This window comes from Hippoglossus hippoglossus, chromosome 19, assembly GCF_009819705.1.
Source record: "Hippoglossus hippoglossus isolate fHipHip1 chromosome 19, fHipHip1.pri, whole genome shotgun sequence".
Classification (NCBI taxonomy): Eukaryota; Metazoa; Chordata; class Actinopteri; order Pleuronectiformes; family Pleuronectidae; genus Hippoglossus; species Hippoglossus hippoglossus.
Genome location: NC_047169.1, coordinates 10,297,451 through 10,312,609, shown reverse-complemented (window position 1 = coordinate 10,312,609; position 15,159 = coordinate 10,297,451). Strand labels below are relative to the sequence as shown.

The 15,159-nt window shown below is 43.1% G+C and overlaps 1 protein-coding gene across 3 annotated transcripts; it reads left to right on the top strand.

Annotated features, from left to right (window-relative positions):
* The first annotated feature begins 672 nt into the window (after positions 1-672).
* LOC117753311 (transient receptor potential cation channel subfamily M member 4-like) lies at positions 673-14,649 on the top strand. 3 transcript variants are annotated; one of them, XM_034571305.1, is made up of 28 exons: positions 673-1,106; positions 2,513-2,574; positions 2,691-2,868; positions 3,195-3,375; positions 4,519-4,688; positions 4,983-5,160; positions 5,593-5,657; positions 5,753-5,986; positions 7,503-7,605; positions 7,683-7,804; positions 7,969-8,262; positions 8,375-8,476; positions 8,792-8,920; positions 9,132-9,261; positions 9,414-9,559; positions 9,791-9,903; positions 10,031-10,147; positions 10,258-10,307; positions 10,661-10,899; positions 11,058-11,173; positions 11,906-12,038; positions 12,133-12,307; positions 12,449-12,614; positions 12,699-12,880; positions 13,070-13,202; positions 13,285-13,357; positions 14,279-14,372; positions 14,494-14,649. In XM_034571305.1, exons 1-28 carry the CDS (start codon positions 1,032-1,034, stop codon positions 14,523-14,525), a joined length of 3,792 nt encoding a protein of 1,263 aa, XP_034427196.1. In that variant the 5' UTR covers positions 673-1,031; the 3' UTR covers positions 14,526-14,649. The 3 variants fall into 3 exon arrangements, with proteins under 3 accessions (XP_034427196.1, XP_034427195.1, XP_034427197.1); XM_034571304.1 differs by lacking the exon at positions 14,494-14,649 and having other exon boundaries at positions 957-1,106; positions 14,279-14,437; XM_034571306.1 differs by lacking the exons at positions 14,279-14,372; positions 14,494-14,649 and adding an exon at positions 14,016-14,200 and having other exon boundaries at positions 957-1,106; positions 13,285-13,402.
* The last annotated feature ends 510 nt before the right edge of the window (positions 14,650-15,159 follow it).

Here is a 15,159-nt window from a genome sequence, read left to right as displayed (position 1 = left end):
AAAACAATTCTGCCGTTCATTGCACTCGAGGGTGCGAAGCTGATTGAGGCATTAGGTAATCCAGGCTTTGCACTGTGATATTTTTAGGCAGCCGTGACAGCAGGAAATTCACAAGTTTATTAGTGTCCATGTGTCTGTCGGCTACAGTTGTGTCACTTCTTATGATTAGTAGCAATTTAAAAAAAATAAAATAATAGTAATTAGGTGTAAGAATTTTTGTTTTTCAAGTAAAAAAAGAGACTAGAAATTAGTCTACATGCATATATATATATATATATATTCCATATGTAGTCCAAAGTGTATATTATGTACATATTCTCTATATTTTCCATTTTATTGCATATTTTATACTTTCAAATGGTCTCTTGGCTTCCTCATTCCTCATTCCTCATCAGCTGCTGTAACAAGTGCATTTATTTGGTCTCAATAAAGTTTATCTATCTATCTATCTATCTATCTATCTATCTACTTTCCTTCCTTCCTACATACCTATCCTACTTCCTGCCTTCCTTCCTTCCTACATAGCTATCTTCCTACTTACCTTCCTAGATACCTATCCTACTTCCTTCCTTCCTTCCTACTGACCTACATACCTACCTTCGTTACTTCCTTCCCTCCTACATACAACCTACATACCTATCTTCCTTATTATAAACCTGTATCCTTGTGAGTGGGGTCCAGCTCTCTCCTCAGGCAGCAGTCTCAGGTATGATCACCCTGTGTCTTGGACATGGCCCCACCTTCCCTCCCACTTTTGAAGGGAGGCTTTTACAACTCGTCTGCCTCTTTCTCGAACCACACCCTCACCTGTGCGCGGTGTTGCCTGCCCTGCTCCAGTGTCTGCAGAAAGACAAATGGAGTCTCCTTAGATAAACGACGCGTCCAGCGCCAGTTTAGCTCAGAGCACGAGCCTTCTCCCCGGAGGAACATGACCAGGAAGGAGCCCTGAAGTCTTCTCCTCCCTCTCTGTCCGCCTGTCTCCCTGAGACCAACAACTGCAGCAAAGGAAGGAGAAGAGAAGAAGCAACAACATGAGGGACACACCAGGAGGAGTAGGAGGAGGAGGAGGCGTAGGAGACAAAATCAGTAAATCCGAGAAGGACCAGGTGGGTTTCAAACTTCCCATTCATGGTGGATTTTGGTGACGTCTGGGCAAAGAAAACTCGAGGGAATTTTAAAAAAAGTGGAAGTTCGTCTCTGTGGTTGTGAGTCACGAGGAACACACACACAGACAGACACAGACAGACACACACACACACACTGACACTAACTCGCAGTTTAGTGTGTTGCACAAGTGTGTTGCACAAGTGTGTTGTGTGTAAACATACGTGTCGTTCCTCTGTGACAAAGCTCGTGTCTGGTCGCCTGTTGACGTCGCGCAGCTGTTTGCGGTTCACGTCCGAACAGCGGAAGTGAAGCTAACGTTAGCATCGCTGCGGACAAACTTCTACAGCTGCAGGCGTTTTTCTGACGTACGAGTCGATTCACGGAGACTTTAGCGCAACTTTCTGAGACGTCGCGCGTTGTGTCTACGTTACTTTTCACTTCCTGCACTTTGTTAGAAACTCTAAAAACTTGACTCAAAACTTTTCCTTGTAACGTCCAGGGGGAAATAAAGAATTAATAATATCAGGATAGATGAAGACTAGAATTAAACTCATTTCAATCAACTGCTTTATTTATTTATTTATTTGTTTGTTTGTTTGTTTATTTATTCGTTCTTCTTTAATTCTCTCCCTAATAAACATGGGAAGGAAATTTACTTGAAGCAATTTTCTTAACGTTTCATTTGTTTATTTATAAATGTTTACACTTCATACTTTCTTTCCCATTACATTGTAAAGAAATTACTTGAAACTATTTTTTTATTTTTTTTAAGTTTATACTCAGAAGGCTTATACTTTTATGCTTGAGGTTAATATATCATATTATTTATACTTTGTTACAGTTAAAGTTAACAATTGCCATTAGTATAATATCGCAACACCAGCATCTAAATAATAAAAATAAAACATAACGTAAAAGTCGCAGTTTCACTCCCATGCACTGGTGTTACTAACAGCATTATTATGGTAACTTGATTATCCCTTTGAAAACAGTTGTCTGAGGATTCATCTATTTAAGATAATTATATAATTTAAATTGTTTAATATTTACAGTGTCCATTTGATTTCAGAGTTGTGAAGAGAGTCAGTGTGTCAGTAGGCAGGTTTGTGGTTGTGTTGCAGACCGAAGATACTTACGTGCCCACACACACACACGCATGTCCACATGCACACGAGATGATACCGCAGCACCATGTCAGAAGTCACACTCGGGTGTTTAGGCTCAGCGTAACTCACCAGCCCATCATCTGGTATTTCACAAAGCCAAAGTCAACATTTCTCATTTGAACAGAATCCCCAACACTCTTATTTCCAGGCATTCAAGGGCAGGGTCAGAAATAAAAGCCTGTAATCGTGACGGTCTGCACGTACAACTCAGTTTACTAACCCGCTGACGTTGTTTTCAGAGTTGGATCCCCAAAATCATAAAGAAGAGAGTGTGCTCCACCTTCGTAGACGATTCGTTCAGGTACTGTGAACTTTGCCGAGCACATTTTCTTTCTGATAATAATGTCTCTCTGATCACTGTGCTGATGCATCACAAGATTTCTTCAAGTCGCTGTATTACCTTCTCACCTCTCTCAGTAATGGGGCCCTTTGCCAGTGTGGGGGTGCGAGAGACGCCCACGGCTCTGTGGCTCTCGGGGACTACTTCAGCACGGCGATCGTCAACCACTGGGACAGCGCCCAGCACTCGTCTGAGTACCCGACGGATGCCTTTGGAGAGCTGCAGTTTGCAGGAGCCAGCAAGAGACATAGCTATGTGGGTGACATTCTCCAGAGGGTTCATTAAACACTTTATTCCTACAGTCTGAGAGTCTATGAATACATCTGTAGTGGTTGATTTAAAGAAAACTGCTTCTAAGAGCTAAACAAATAAAAGAGCTGTGGTGGGTAACCTTTAACCTGCTGCTACACAAACACCATGCACTCAGATCACATATCTGTACTGAGAAGCTCAGTTGGAGAGACCTTTAGCATGATATTGTACAAAGATGATCAAAACCCTTAATTTTTAATGTCTGAGTTTGTCTTTTGGCTCATGTTCCCATTTTTGAAATGTACAATATACACTTTTTTCTCTCTCAGTTCCTACGCATGTCATGGGACACCCCTCCGTCTATGGTCTACACCCTGATGACGGCCCACTGGGGCCTGCCAGCGCCCAATCTGGTGGTGTCCGTAGTGGGTGGCGAGGGAAGGACAAAGGTGAAGACGTGGGTACGGGAGGTCCTGAGGCAGGGACTGGTGAAAGCCTCACAAAGCACAGGTAAACGCACAGTGAAAGCAAAGGGTGAAGTTACTAAATCAACACCTCACACCCTGCTACAGAAGTGGATCAGAGGTTGTAATCCAGTTATCACTGTTGTCGAACCCACGTGGCTGTTTACTTTATCTTGATTATATCAGTGAAGCTTCAACTTGAAGAGCAGTTTGTCAGAGTTGAGCTTATTTTGTCTTGATTTAATCGAATTGTTCCCCTTGAAGTAATTGTTATTACTGACGTAGCTTCTTTTTATTTTTTATTCTGAGACTAATTAGCAGTATTTGTTCGTGTGATTAGTTGTTTTAAGAGATACAAATATTCTGAATGTATTTATTTGAGTGTTTTTAGGTTTGTACCATTTGCCTTGGGTTTGTGATCTTCCCGGGTAGTTCTCATGATTTATATCCCTCTGAAATTTGTCAACATGTCTCAGGAACTGACAAATATATAATAATGAATCAACGCTTTCTTGAACTTCACACAACTGACTCATTGAAGTTATAACAGGAAGAATCCAGCGGTTACAAACTGTAGCACCATTAAACCCTCAGGGCTCTCTGGGGTGCGATCCTAATTTAGTCATACAATGGCTGTTTCCGGCTACTGTGCCAAAGACAGGTGGCACACTGTGATCCTCATCATCTAAGGTCACTTCAAGTAGCTGTTCTCGCTGTGGCCGCGGATCAAAACAAAAACATTGGGGGGGAACACATGAACTCAAGGGACATGACTCTGGTTAACACTCAGCTATTTGAAGACACGAAAGAACTGGAAATAGAAGTGATGAAAGCGTAGGTGCAAATACATTACCTAATAACAAATTTCTCACGCGCACAGGTGTCAGTTCCCTAAATGGGCCTGTTTTTTTCATCAAGATCCATGAATTATTTTCCTGGGAAATATGTGAAAATGTCCTGTAATGTTAATGAAAGTGATTAACTTTAACGTAATCCTGGATCTGCTGCCGGATCCTGATTCCTGAAGTTTAGTGGTAACCCATCCGTTAGTATTTTAAATTATATTTTAAATTCAAGGACTTGGTGAGATATGACACAGATGTTCTTAATATTTCAAAGGTTCTGTCGAATCAATGTTGTCGAGGCTTAGCAGAAAGTTAAAAATGTTTTCATATCTTCCCCCCCCCAGGAGCGTGGATCCTGACGGCCGGCATGCGTGAAGGAGTGGGGAGATGTGTCGGGGAGGCGGTGAGGGATCACGCCACCGCAGCTTCGTCCGTCTCCCTCAACAAGGTGGTGGCGCTGGGCATCACTCCCTGGGGCCTGGTGCACAACCGGGAGCAGCTGGTCAACCCTCAGGTTCATTTTTTTTTTAACACACTGTTTCACCCTCTAAGAAAAGATCTCGTTCACTTGTCATGTACAACAATATACTTACCCTAATCTTTAAGTGTTTAAAGTAAAATAAAGGTATATATTCCCCATCTGGTTAAAGTCCTGATTAAATTGCTGTGATGTTGCCTTGGTATCAGGTCCTATTAAAACACACTAAGAGTATCCACTGAAAAGCAGGTATCCATTGGACTGCAGCTTTTCACTGTTATTAGAAGAAAGTGTGCACTAATCCACTTTGGGATTCTTCTTTATTTGCAGGGCAGCTTTCCTGCTAAGTACCACGTCCAGAATATGAACCGGGACTCCTGCTGCTTGGACAACAACTACCAGGCCTTTCTGCTGGTAGACGACGGGAGTGTGGGACGCAGAGGAGGTGATACGGGGTTCAGGGCCAAACTGGAGGACTACATCTCCCACCAGCGCACAGGCATCTGGGGTGAGAGTCATACAATCTCATCCACTCTCCAATTGTGAAATAAGGAAGTAGGTGTAAACAATCTCGGCTTTTGTTGTATTGTTTATCCCCTGAGATTTCTGGTAGAACTGGATGTGGGTATTCAACCTTGATTTTCAAGCTATTTGCGCCTCTTGCGCTGATCTCTCTTCAATGCATGCGATCCTCTGGAATCCACGGGATGCATGCCACTGCATGCCACTGCATGAGTTTGAGACACGGCTCGTCAACATGTAAAATCAAGCAGAGATTTGTCTTAAAGATTCAACAGGGTCTTCTTTCTGTGTCTGTGCTGTCGCTCTGCTCCTGTGTTGCTTGAGAAATATGCAGTTTGATTATTCCAAGTTTGCATTAAAGGAAATCATTTAAAGATGCACTATGTGAGTTTGTAAAAGAATGCTTGTGTCTCTGCAGCCAGCGGCAGCATTGACATCCCCGTCCTTTGTATGCTGGTGTCTGGGGAGGCGAGCATGCTGGAGGTACAATCACAGCTCTAAATGATCAAATTAATTATTGAGTTAATTTATTAATACTAATACTATTTATTAAAATGTCTTTTTCTTGCTTCTGTCAGAGAGTGGATCTGTCTCTGAAAAACGACATGCCCTGGCTGGTGCTGGCCGGCTCAGGAGGTATGGCCGACTTCCTGAGCGACGTCTTGGAGAACCTGTCGTCGGTGCCCGTGGTGCAGTCCTGCAACGAGGGGGATGGTGAGGCGGCTTCCAGCGTGGACCTGAAAGAACGAGTGGCAGAACGGGTTAAAAAGCATTTCCCTTCCGAAGTGGAGACGGACAAACTCGTCGAGCGAGTAAGATCCATTCACCAAGACATGTGTAATTACCATGCGGTTACTGACACGCGGAACAGGAAGAGGAATGTACGAGGGACTTCTTTCCCTTGTATATTCAGCAGCTGGTTTTGTTGTGTTTTTTTCTGGCTTGGTTCCCTTCAAATTACATTTATGGACTCAGGTTTTCAAATGTTCTAAGTTGCAGTTTGAACTGTTTCAAGACTCCACCTTTACTCACACAAGATATTTCAGATTGCTGAGCATAATCGTGCTTCCAACTGTGTCATGTCTTTAGATTTGTATGACCTAAACAGCCTTTCTTCATGCACACCCCCTTAGGGCAAGCTCACATTTTTATCCCCACTGCCGCTACTGCTCCAAGAAGAAAATGATTGCCCTCTGCACCTCAGGCTCCTCACAAACTCCCGTTTTCAGTTTGTCCCACATTCCTGAAAAACATTCCTAGATTTTACTCATTTCTTCTTGCCTCTCCACAGAGAACTCACTCCCAAGCTCAAGTTTGTGTTCAGGTTTAGTGTTATTTTTATGACACAAACATCTGAAATAGATTATAATTAAAGTTTCTAGCCAACAACATTCAGTCAAGTATATTTGTGTGATCTCCAGAGGACACGAGTCATCAAAATCCCCATAATGCACCAGAAAGCTGACTCTGATTACCAATTTCCAGATTGCAGTTTAATAAGAAGCAAGTGTCTCTGCTCAGTATCCTCACTGAGCTCTGTCTTTCAATGAAAGTAGTGAGGTATTGAGAAAGAATGGCCATTCCACATTCCAGAATATAATTATATATAATATATATATATATATATATATATTATATATTCATTTAGCAGCGGCGGCCCACAAAGTCAATAAACAGTATTGATAATAGTAGTAGTATCCTCAATTTCTTAGCGATACCCATCTCTAGTACTTTATCCAAGTAGTAATTTAAGATGTCTGGGAAAATGGCATCAATAATAGAGCTTTGGAGTTACTTCATTTAAAAAATCCAGAAAACAACAAGGCTGCAATATAGGTCCTCAGTCTATAAGCAGTGGGTTAAAGAGGCAATGTCTGTATAAATAGAAGTAAATACATATATTCAAACAGTCTGACCTGAGGTGATACACATTTCAGGTGGAGAAATGTTCCTTGCTTTAAGCCCTGTAACTATATTTACAGCTGCTGAGCTCATCATTTATTAACTCGTCATTGTCCTAAGTTTTGTTGAAACAGTAACGTAATCAGTGTGTAAAATCCAATCGTGTTGTAATTTGGTATCAGGGACTGATTTGAAGTCACAGTTTCATGTTGATCCTACTCATTTCTTCTCATTAATCCTGGTCCTTAAGTTCAAATGCTCTGATAAGACCTTTAAATGTTTGATATCCTGCTCCCTCAGCATCAGGCCATACACTTAATGATATCATGGCTTTGACTGTACCACCCTCATCAGTATCTTTTTCCCCCAAAATATTGTCCTCATTTCAAATGTCGTGTTTTTCTGTCTCCTTATTCTGTGTCTCAGGCTCTGAGTATCTACCAGAACAGAGATATGATTACGATCTACCACGGGGAGCAGGAGGCCCCAAATGACTTTGACACAGTCCTGCTCAAAGCATTAGTCGGAGGTAGATATACCTAACTCGTATTTTAAAATGGTTTACATGGCACAAGTTTTTATTTGGATGTTTGTGGTGTTTTTCAGCCAGTAAGCACCGTGCGTCAGTGGATGCCAGCCCTTACAATGAGGAGCTGAAGCTCGCGGTCACCTGGAACAGGGTCGACATTGCCAAGAGCGAACTCTTCAATGGAGACATACAGTGGAGGGTGAGAGGAGGGGGAGAGAAAAAAGAGAAATACTACCGCTCTAAAGTAGACGCAGTAGTTTAGCGTATATTTTATCAAATCAAATACTTTTATTGATGCTGTAAATATCTTAATTAACCCTGTATTTAAACCTGCCCGATAATCAATTCACTTCATCCAATCAGTATGACGACTTGGAAGACTCCATGACAGACGCCCTGATCAATGACAAGCCTCAGTTTGTGCGTCTTTTTACTGAAAATGGCCTCAACATCCTGGACTACCTGACCTACGACCGGCTGGAGAGCCTGTACCGATCCGTGGCCGATGGCACGCTCCTTTACTACCTGCTGCAGCGCCAACTCATGGAGCGGCAAGGAAATGCAGTTGCTGCTTCTACCCTGTCGAGTCAGCAGGCCTCGGCCTCCAAATTGGACAAGATGAAGCGCGGGCCGGGGATGGATATCAGCCTTTTTGAGGTTCTTCTTTATAGCTTTTTTTCACCCCTCTAATTTTACTGAAATTTAACCGGTAATAACTTGAAAGCATCTCGCATTTAATTTGTCATTCTAACCCCCCCTTTTGTCTCAGGTGTCAGGAGTCCTGGAGCTGTTGATGGGTGACGTCTGCCAGCTGTTCTACTTCGATGCTTTGGGTTTAGAACAGATCACATCCAAGAGGAGGGCACTCAGGGTACGCTCAACCTACGAATATACAGACATACACTCAGTGGCCACTTTATTCAATCTAAAACAATCCAATTCAACAACTCAGCCATAAAACAACCTTTGACGCTATCAGAGTTTTTTTTCGAAAAACAATAACAACAAAACAGAATTTTTTGTAAAATAAATTTTTTGTGATGGATTGTTTTTAGATTTTGCTGAAGCACATAGAGGAGTCCAGCAGGTGTATCTCAGAGTAAATAAATTCTGCTCACAAGTGTCACTGTTACCATATCACCTTCGACTTGATGCCCTCTGAGTGAATCGTTCTCCTTCCTCCCAGCGCGTCAGTAAGCTGCTGCGTGGCGACTGCCTGTATCGGAATAAACGCTGCCTCTTCCCCTGGGCGTCGCTCTTCATCTGGGCTGTTCTGCAGAATCGCAGCGAGATGGCTACGTTCTTCTGGGAGATGGTAAAACTCTCAACTGACACTTACAGAAACCACACATTTGGCCTACAGATTATCAATGTGTTTGAACTGACACCCCCCCCCCCCCCCCCCCCGACTTGTTGGCCCTTACACACTCGTAGCTTGTCTGCTCTATGACCATCACAACTGACTTAAATGCACCGTGGATCCTATCAGTACCAGTTTATCTGATATCCGTCATTGTTTGCGTCAGGCGGGGGAGTCGGTGCTGAGCGCTCTGAGCGGCTGTAAGATCCTGAGAGAACTTTCCAAGTTGGAGACTGAGACGGAGAACAAGGTCTCCATGAAAGAGTTGGCCCAGAGTTTTGAGAACCTGGCACATGGTGAGACCTTGAATGTGTCATCCACTAAAGTTCCATTAAACAACGACTGATTTAAAAAAAAAATGTGCAGAAAATAATGAACTTACATTATGTTTCACATCCATTCAGTCACTTTTGTAATCCCTGCATGTGTTTCCTTCCCCGCCCCTCAGACGTCTTCAGCTCTTGCTATCGGAGCAATGAGAGTCGCTCGTTCACTCTGCTGATCAGGAAGTCTCCGGTTTGGGGGGGTACGACCTGCCTCCAGATGGGCATGGGCGCTGACGCTCGGCTTTTCTTCAGCAACGACGGAGTACAGGTTTGTTTTCTGACGAACACATTGAAGACAACAGTGGAACAAGTCGATGCTTCTTTGCCGTTTAACCACTTCTATTAATGCTCGGCCGGTTTTTAATGTTAAAAATAAATAAATCACACCCGCTGTGCTCCTCATATGGGAATCTGCTGTAGCTTGCAATAAGTTGTGAGTTGTAGTTATAGTACATAAATAATAAATACATCTGAACATAAATGGTCTCTCCTCCTCCAGTCTCTGTTGTCGCAGATCTGGTGGGGTGACATGAAGAGGAACACGGAGGTGTGGAAGCTGGTGCTCACGTTCTTCTGCCCCTTCCTCTGCTACACCAACTTAATCTCCTTCAGGTAAAGTCCACGTGTACCACACTGTGATTTTTTGACAACACTGTTCTTTGTGATGAGTATCCAGACGATCCAGATTTCCCCACACAAAAACGCCTGTTATCTCTTTTGTTAAAACTTTGCAACATAGGAAACACGAGGACCAGCAGCTAGAGGAGGAGAGCAAGCCTAACGAGGATGGACAAGGCCGGGACAGCGACAGCCTCTACGGCACCACCGTCTTCTCCTTTTCCGACATCAAGCACATGTAATACTCCTGAATGGATGTGTCGGATTTGCAGCTTTGAATGAGAACCACTGCTTTGTATGTGTTGTTGTGTTGATTCTTTAAAAATGTTGTTGTTGTTGTTTCACCAGTGAAGCTGACGCACAAGATGCAACCACTCCGAGGACAGCACACCTTAAAGGTGGGTCCTCTTTAAATGCAGGACCTCTAACGCAGGACTCACACGTACATGCTGCATTAACGCTTTCTTGCTAACGTGTTGTGCTAGCTGTCAATGCAATTTTGAAGGGATATACAGAGGAAATAGAATACACAACCACATGAACACACACCAGGTGCCTCTGCCTCCTCCGTCCAGACTCATTTTTATGTTTGATGTCAGGCAGGACCTTCATTTGCATTGATTTTGATTGATTGATAAGATAACGTTCAGCAGTTCTGTTGTCGCCTCACGCTCTGAGAAAGTAATTATTTCATTCAGCTGTTCGGACTGTGATCGGCCGCTAATCCAATGTCCACCGACCTTCCTCACAGGCATACCTCAGAATCCCAGACCACCAAAGCGCCCGTTTATCGTGTCGAGATGGCGCCAGTTCTGGTTCGCACCCGTCACCTCGTTTCTGGGCAACGTCCTGATGTACTTCCTCTTCCTCCTGCTTTTCGCCTACGTGCTGCTGGTGGACTTCGAGCCCCCTCCGCCCGCGGGTCCGGCCGTCACCGAGTACGTGCTGTACTTCTGGGTGTTCACCATCGTGTGTGAGGAGATCCGAGAGGTGAGTGCTAAGAGACGTTTAATGGGCTGAATCAACTTCACCTCTAACAATTGTAAAAAATACGGAGTTAAACTAAAACAGTGTGTGATCTATTAAACAGAACATGGCTTAAGTTTTAAGATAAACTGATCTGTTAAGTCTGTGTTTTCTTCTCCAAGACTTTCTTTTTGGGGGCGATGAGTTGGCGCCAGAGGATGAGAGTTTACATCCAGGATGTTTGGAACAAGTGTGACCTCACCGCCATCTTCCTCTTCATCATTGGACTAATCTGCAGGTGTGATTACGCACAGAACATGAATATTGTGTTTTCACCCCTGTCACTGTTTGTCTGTCCGTGTGTTAGTTAGTAGGATTATGCAAAAACTATTTTTACAAATTGCAACCAAACTTGGAAGAAGGATGTGGTATGGGTCAGGGAAGAATCCATTCAATTTTGGTGTTCGGGAAGTGGGTCCAGGATTTTCTTTTCTCTGTCTTTAACATTGTGAGGTTGATTTTTTTTTTTCAACATTTCCCCATATAATTATTCATGGATCTTGATGAAAACATGTATAGGAGACGAATATCTATGAGTTTGTGCAATTTGGTGCAGATCCCCCCCCAAAAATCTGGATCTAGTACATTTAAATGTGGTTTCATTAGGTGACTGTCTGGTGGAGGTATGGTCTGTAATGAGTTCCATTCTAGTTGTTATTGGATTATGCCCGTTTGACCTGTCACCCTCAAAACAAATCAATACCTGAGTCACAGGATCAGATGGTGACAATATTCAAAGTTTAGCCACTAAAGTGTTTTTTTTTTATTCAGATACAATAATTATCAGACCATGCAGAGGCTGAAAAATATTGTTATTTTGTGGTTTAAAAACAGCATTAATATATTAAGATGATGTGTAAGACATGGAAAAGCATCTTTGCATTCAAAATATGCACATGTTGTTATTTTACAAACTGCCCACTGGGTGTCGCTGTTACCACAGTTTATTTGCTTCACTCTGTGCCTTTAGGATGTTCCACGTGTCGTATGGATATGGCCGGCAGTTCCTGTGTGTGGACTACATGGTGTTCACCCTCCGCCTCATTCACATCTTTGCCATCCACAAACAGCTGGGGCCAAAAATCATCATTCTCAGCAAGATGGTGAGAAGATGCCATCAAGCTGACGTGTTACTAATGTTTAAATTCAATATGGCAACTCAATGACAACCAAACAATACTGATGTCTCCTCTTCAGATGAAGGATGTCTTCTTCTTCCTCTTCTTCCTGGGGGTGTGGCTCATGGCGTATGGAGTAGCCAACCAGGCTTTGCTGTATTCCTACGACCCGAGCCTGAATCGCATCTTCCGCCGGGTTTTCTACAGGCCGTATTTGCACATCTTTGGGCAGATCCCTGTGGAGGAGATGGACGGTAAATCTGTTTGTGTGTGCACGGTGCAAATAGAAGAAACAATAATTGTAATGGTTTCAAACCAGTGGTAGAATACTGCAGTTTTTTTTTATTATTTGACCTATTTTTATAAGATTGAGTGTATTTTTGTATCTGTTCCAGTTGGGAAGCAGTGGGACATGCCCTGCACACACAATGTGACATTGATCCAGGCCGGTGATGAGCCATGCAGGACGATGTACAGTAACTGGCTGGTGGTGATTCTGCTCGTCGTTTACCTGCTCGTCACCAACATCCTGCTCATCAACCTGCTCATCGCCATGTTCAGGTAAAAGGACGAGGAGACTGGTGTCAATCAATCTGTCTCCGTGGCTGAGCAACCCTCACAGTAACTCTGTCTGTGTTCACTCAGCTACACCTTCTCGGAAGTGCAGGCGAACAGCGACATCTACTGGAAATTCCAGCGCTACAACCTGATTGTTCAGTACCACTCCCGTCCCTCGTTGGCGCCTCCCTTCATCATCATCTCTCACATCAATCTGTTTATCAAGAGGATAATCCGCAAGGTGCCCTCCATCAAGATCCACCATTTTGGTCAGTGCTACAATAGACATCTTTAAATTAATATAGTAAAGTTACTACACATTAATTGCTGATTGAAACCAGAAATACAAACTTAATATTTCTGTAACAGCCACGATTTACTGGCTTGGTTCAGGAATCACTGTGGTTGAACTGAGCTGAACAAATCTGATTTTAAAAACCTGAATCTCTTTCTCTCAGTGTTGCAGCTACGAGGGAAAGTGGCGAACAGGCTGATGACGTGGGAAACCATTCAGAAGGAGGACTTCCTCACCGCACAGACCAAGATCCAGAAGAGCAGCGACTCCGAGAGGCTTAAACGGATGTCGCTCAAGTGAGTGCACCTTCGTACACCTTCCCACACGTTAGCAGGGAAATTCGTGTTCTTTTACTGAGGTGAACGTCTCCTTCTCCAGAGTGGATGGCGTGCTGAAACTCCTGACTGACACCAGAGACGTTGACCACAGGCTAAGGGCTCTGGAGAATGAGGTACATTTTATTATTCTTTTGCCATTCGTCGTCATACATATACAAGTTGTTTTAAAAGACTTGAGGGTTAAACTCTCCATCGCTATAAAAGACAAAGACAAATAAATACTAATAGTCTTCTTTACCTGCCCCCCTCTCTAGCTGTCATTTGAATACACCTCATAATTAACAGGCAGATATAAGAGTTGTGCCATCTCATGATTTGCCAGGAAGCAAATTTCCCAAAATGTCAAGCTGTTCCTTTAAGTTAAGTTTTAAGTTTATATTCGACTGTGAGATCTTTGGTAAAATTCATTGATATTCACTGGAATTCGCTGCTGCACAAAGAGCCGTCCACCTGCTTATTCAAAGTTTGCAGATTCCTGACTCAGACACTTGAACCGGAGAATCCGTTGCCGTTGCGGTGAAGGCACCTGTTGTTGTGACCGACAACGTCAATTACACTGATGAGTCCAGAGCGCTGGTCACCTGTTTGTTCAACGTTTATTAACATTGAACGTATCTCGTGTCCAAATATCTAGTTATGGTCTGTATTGTAAAATGGTCTGTATTTATAAAGCCCTTTCTAGTCTTGATGACCACTCAAAGCTCTTTACAGTACAGTTTTTGCCATTCACCCATTCATAGAGTGCTTCTAGGTGCACGACACAGCCGTCAGGAGCAGTTTAGGGTTCAGTATCCTGCCCAAGGACACTTCGGCACACGGAAAAGGGTCGACTGGGATTGAACTACCGACCATCTTGATAAAGGACGGTAGCAGCACAAATCTCTGCCTGTCTGACTGACATCTCTCAGTGGATCTGAACTACTTCTCCTTCCAGGGAAGGGCTCTCCCACCCATGACCTTACTATCACCATCGGCAACTCCGGTGGTTTAGAAATGACAGTTTTCTAATGTACAGTCAATTTTTTTAATTTCAGATGGAGTATTGTTCCAACGCTCTCAGCTGGATTGTGGACACGTTGGCTCAAGGCAGCACGTTTAAACCTCCCCGTCCTCCACCTACACAAAGAGGTACGTCCAAATTCCAGAGCATGCCTTCACACAGCTCTCTGCATGTTGTTTAGTCATTTGTGTGTGTTCGCTGCCTCCCCCCCCCCCCCCTGAAGATGACGTTGCTTCTTCCCCTGCACAGATGTGTTCCCTTGTTCTGCCAGTTCCACCTGATTCAGCCTGGGCGGTGCGTTCACTTGCTTCACATGGTCAGTAAAAGACAACAGTGAAAGACCAGTCTTGCTGTTCTTCTGCCGTGTTCAACACTGGACTCATTTAGCAAAGATTCTCAGTGGTTCTTGCCTTAAAGAGAGAGAGAGAGAGAGAGATGTCGTCACTTCCTGTTACAGTACCGAATTAATTGAAAAGGTGACGTTTTAATGTGAAATTCATCTCATTCTAATGCCAAAGTCAAGTGCATGTATTTATAATGTGGTAGGAGATATTTTAGGAGATGTATTTAATTTGGCATTGGTGTTAAAGCTTTATTGCTTATTCTGTTTTTATGGTTTTTACAGAGTTTTACATCATTACAGTGAAACTAATACTACTGTTTACAGGGGCACATTGTATTACTTTTGTTTTTAGTTATAGTTGATTTTTATCTTAATAATAACTGGAGAAATCACGTGTTGTTTTTCTTTTCTGTCTTTCCTTCAATTTTCTCGACAACCAGAATTTCCAAAGACAGATTTCTCCGTTTGTTAGTACGGTGTTTTTGTTTTTCTGCATTTGTGATCATGTTCAATAAAGTTTATGTACAGTATACGTCACCTGAATTCTTAAGCAATTATATAACATGTTATGT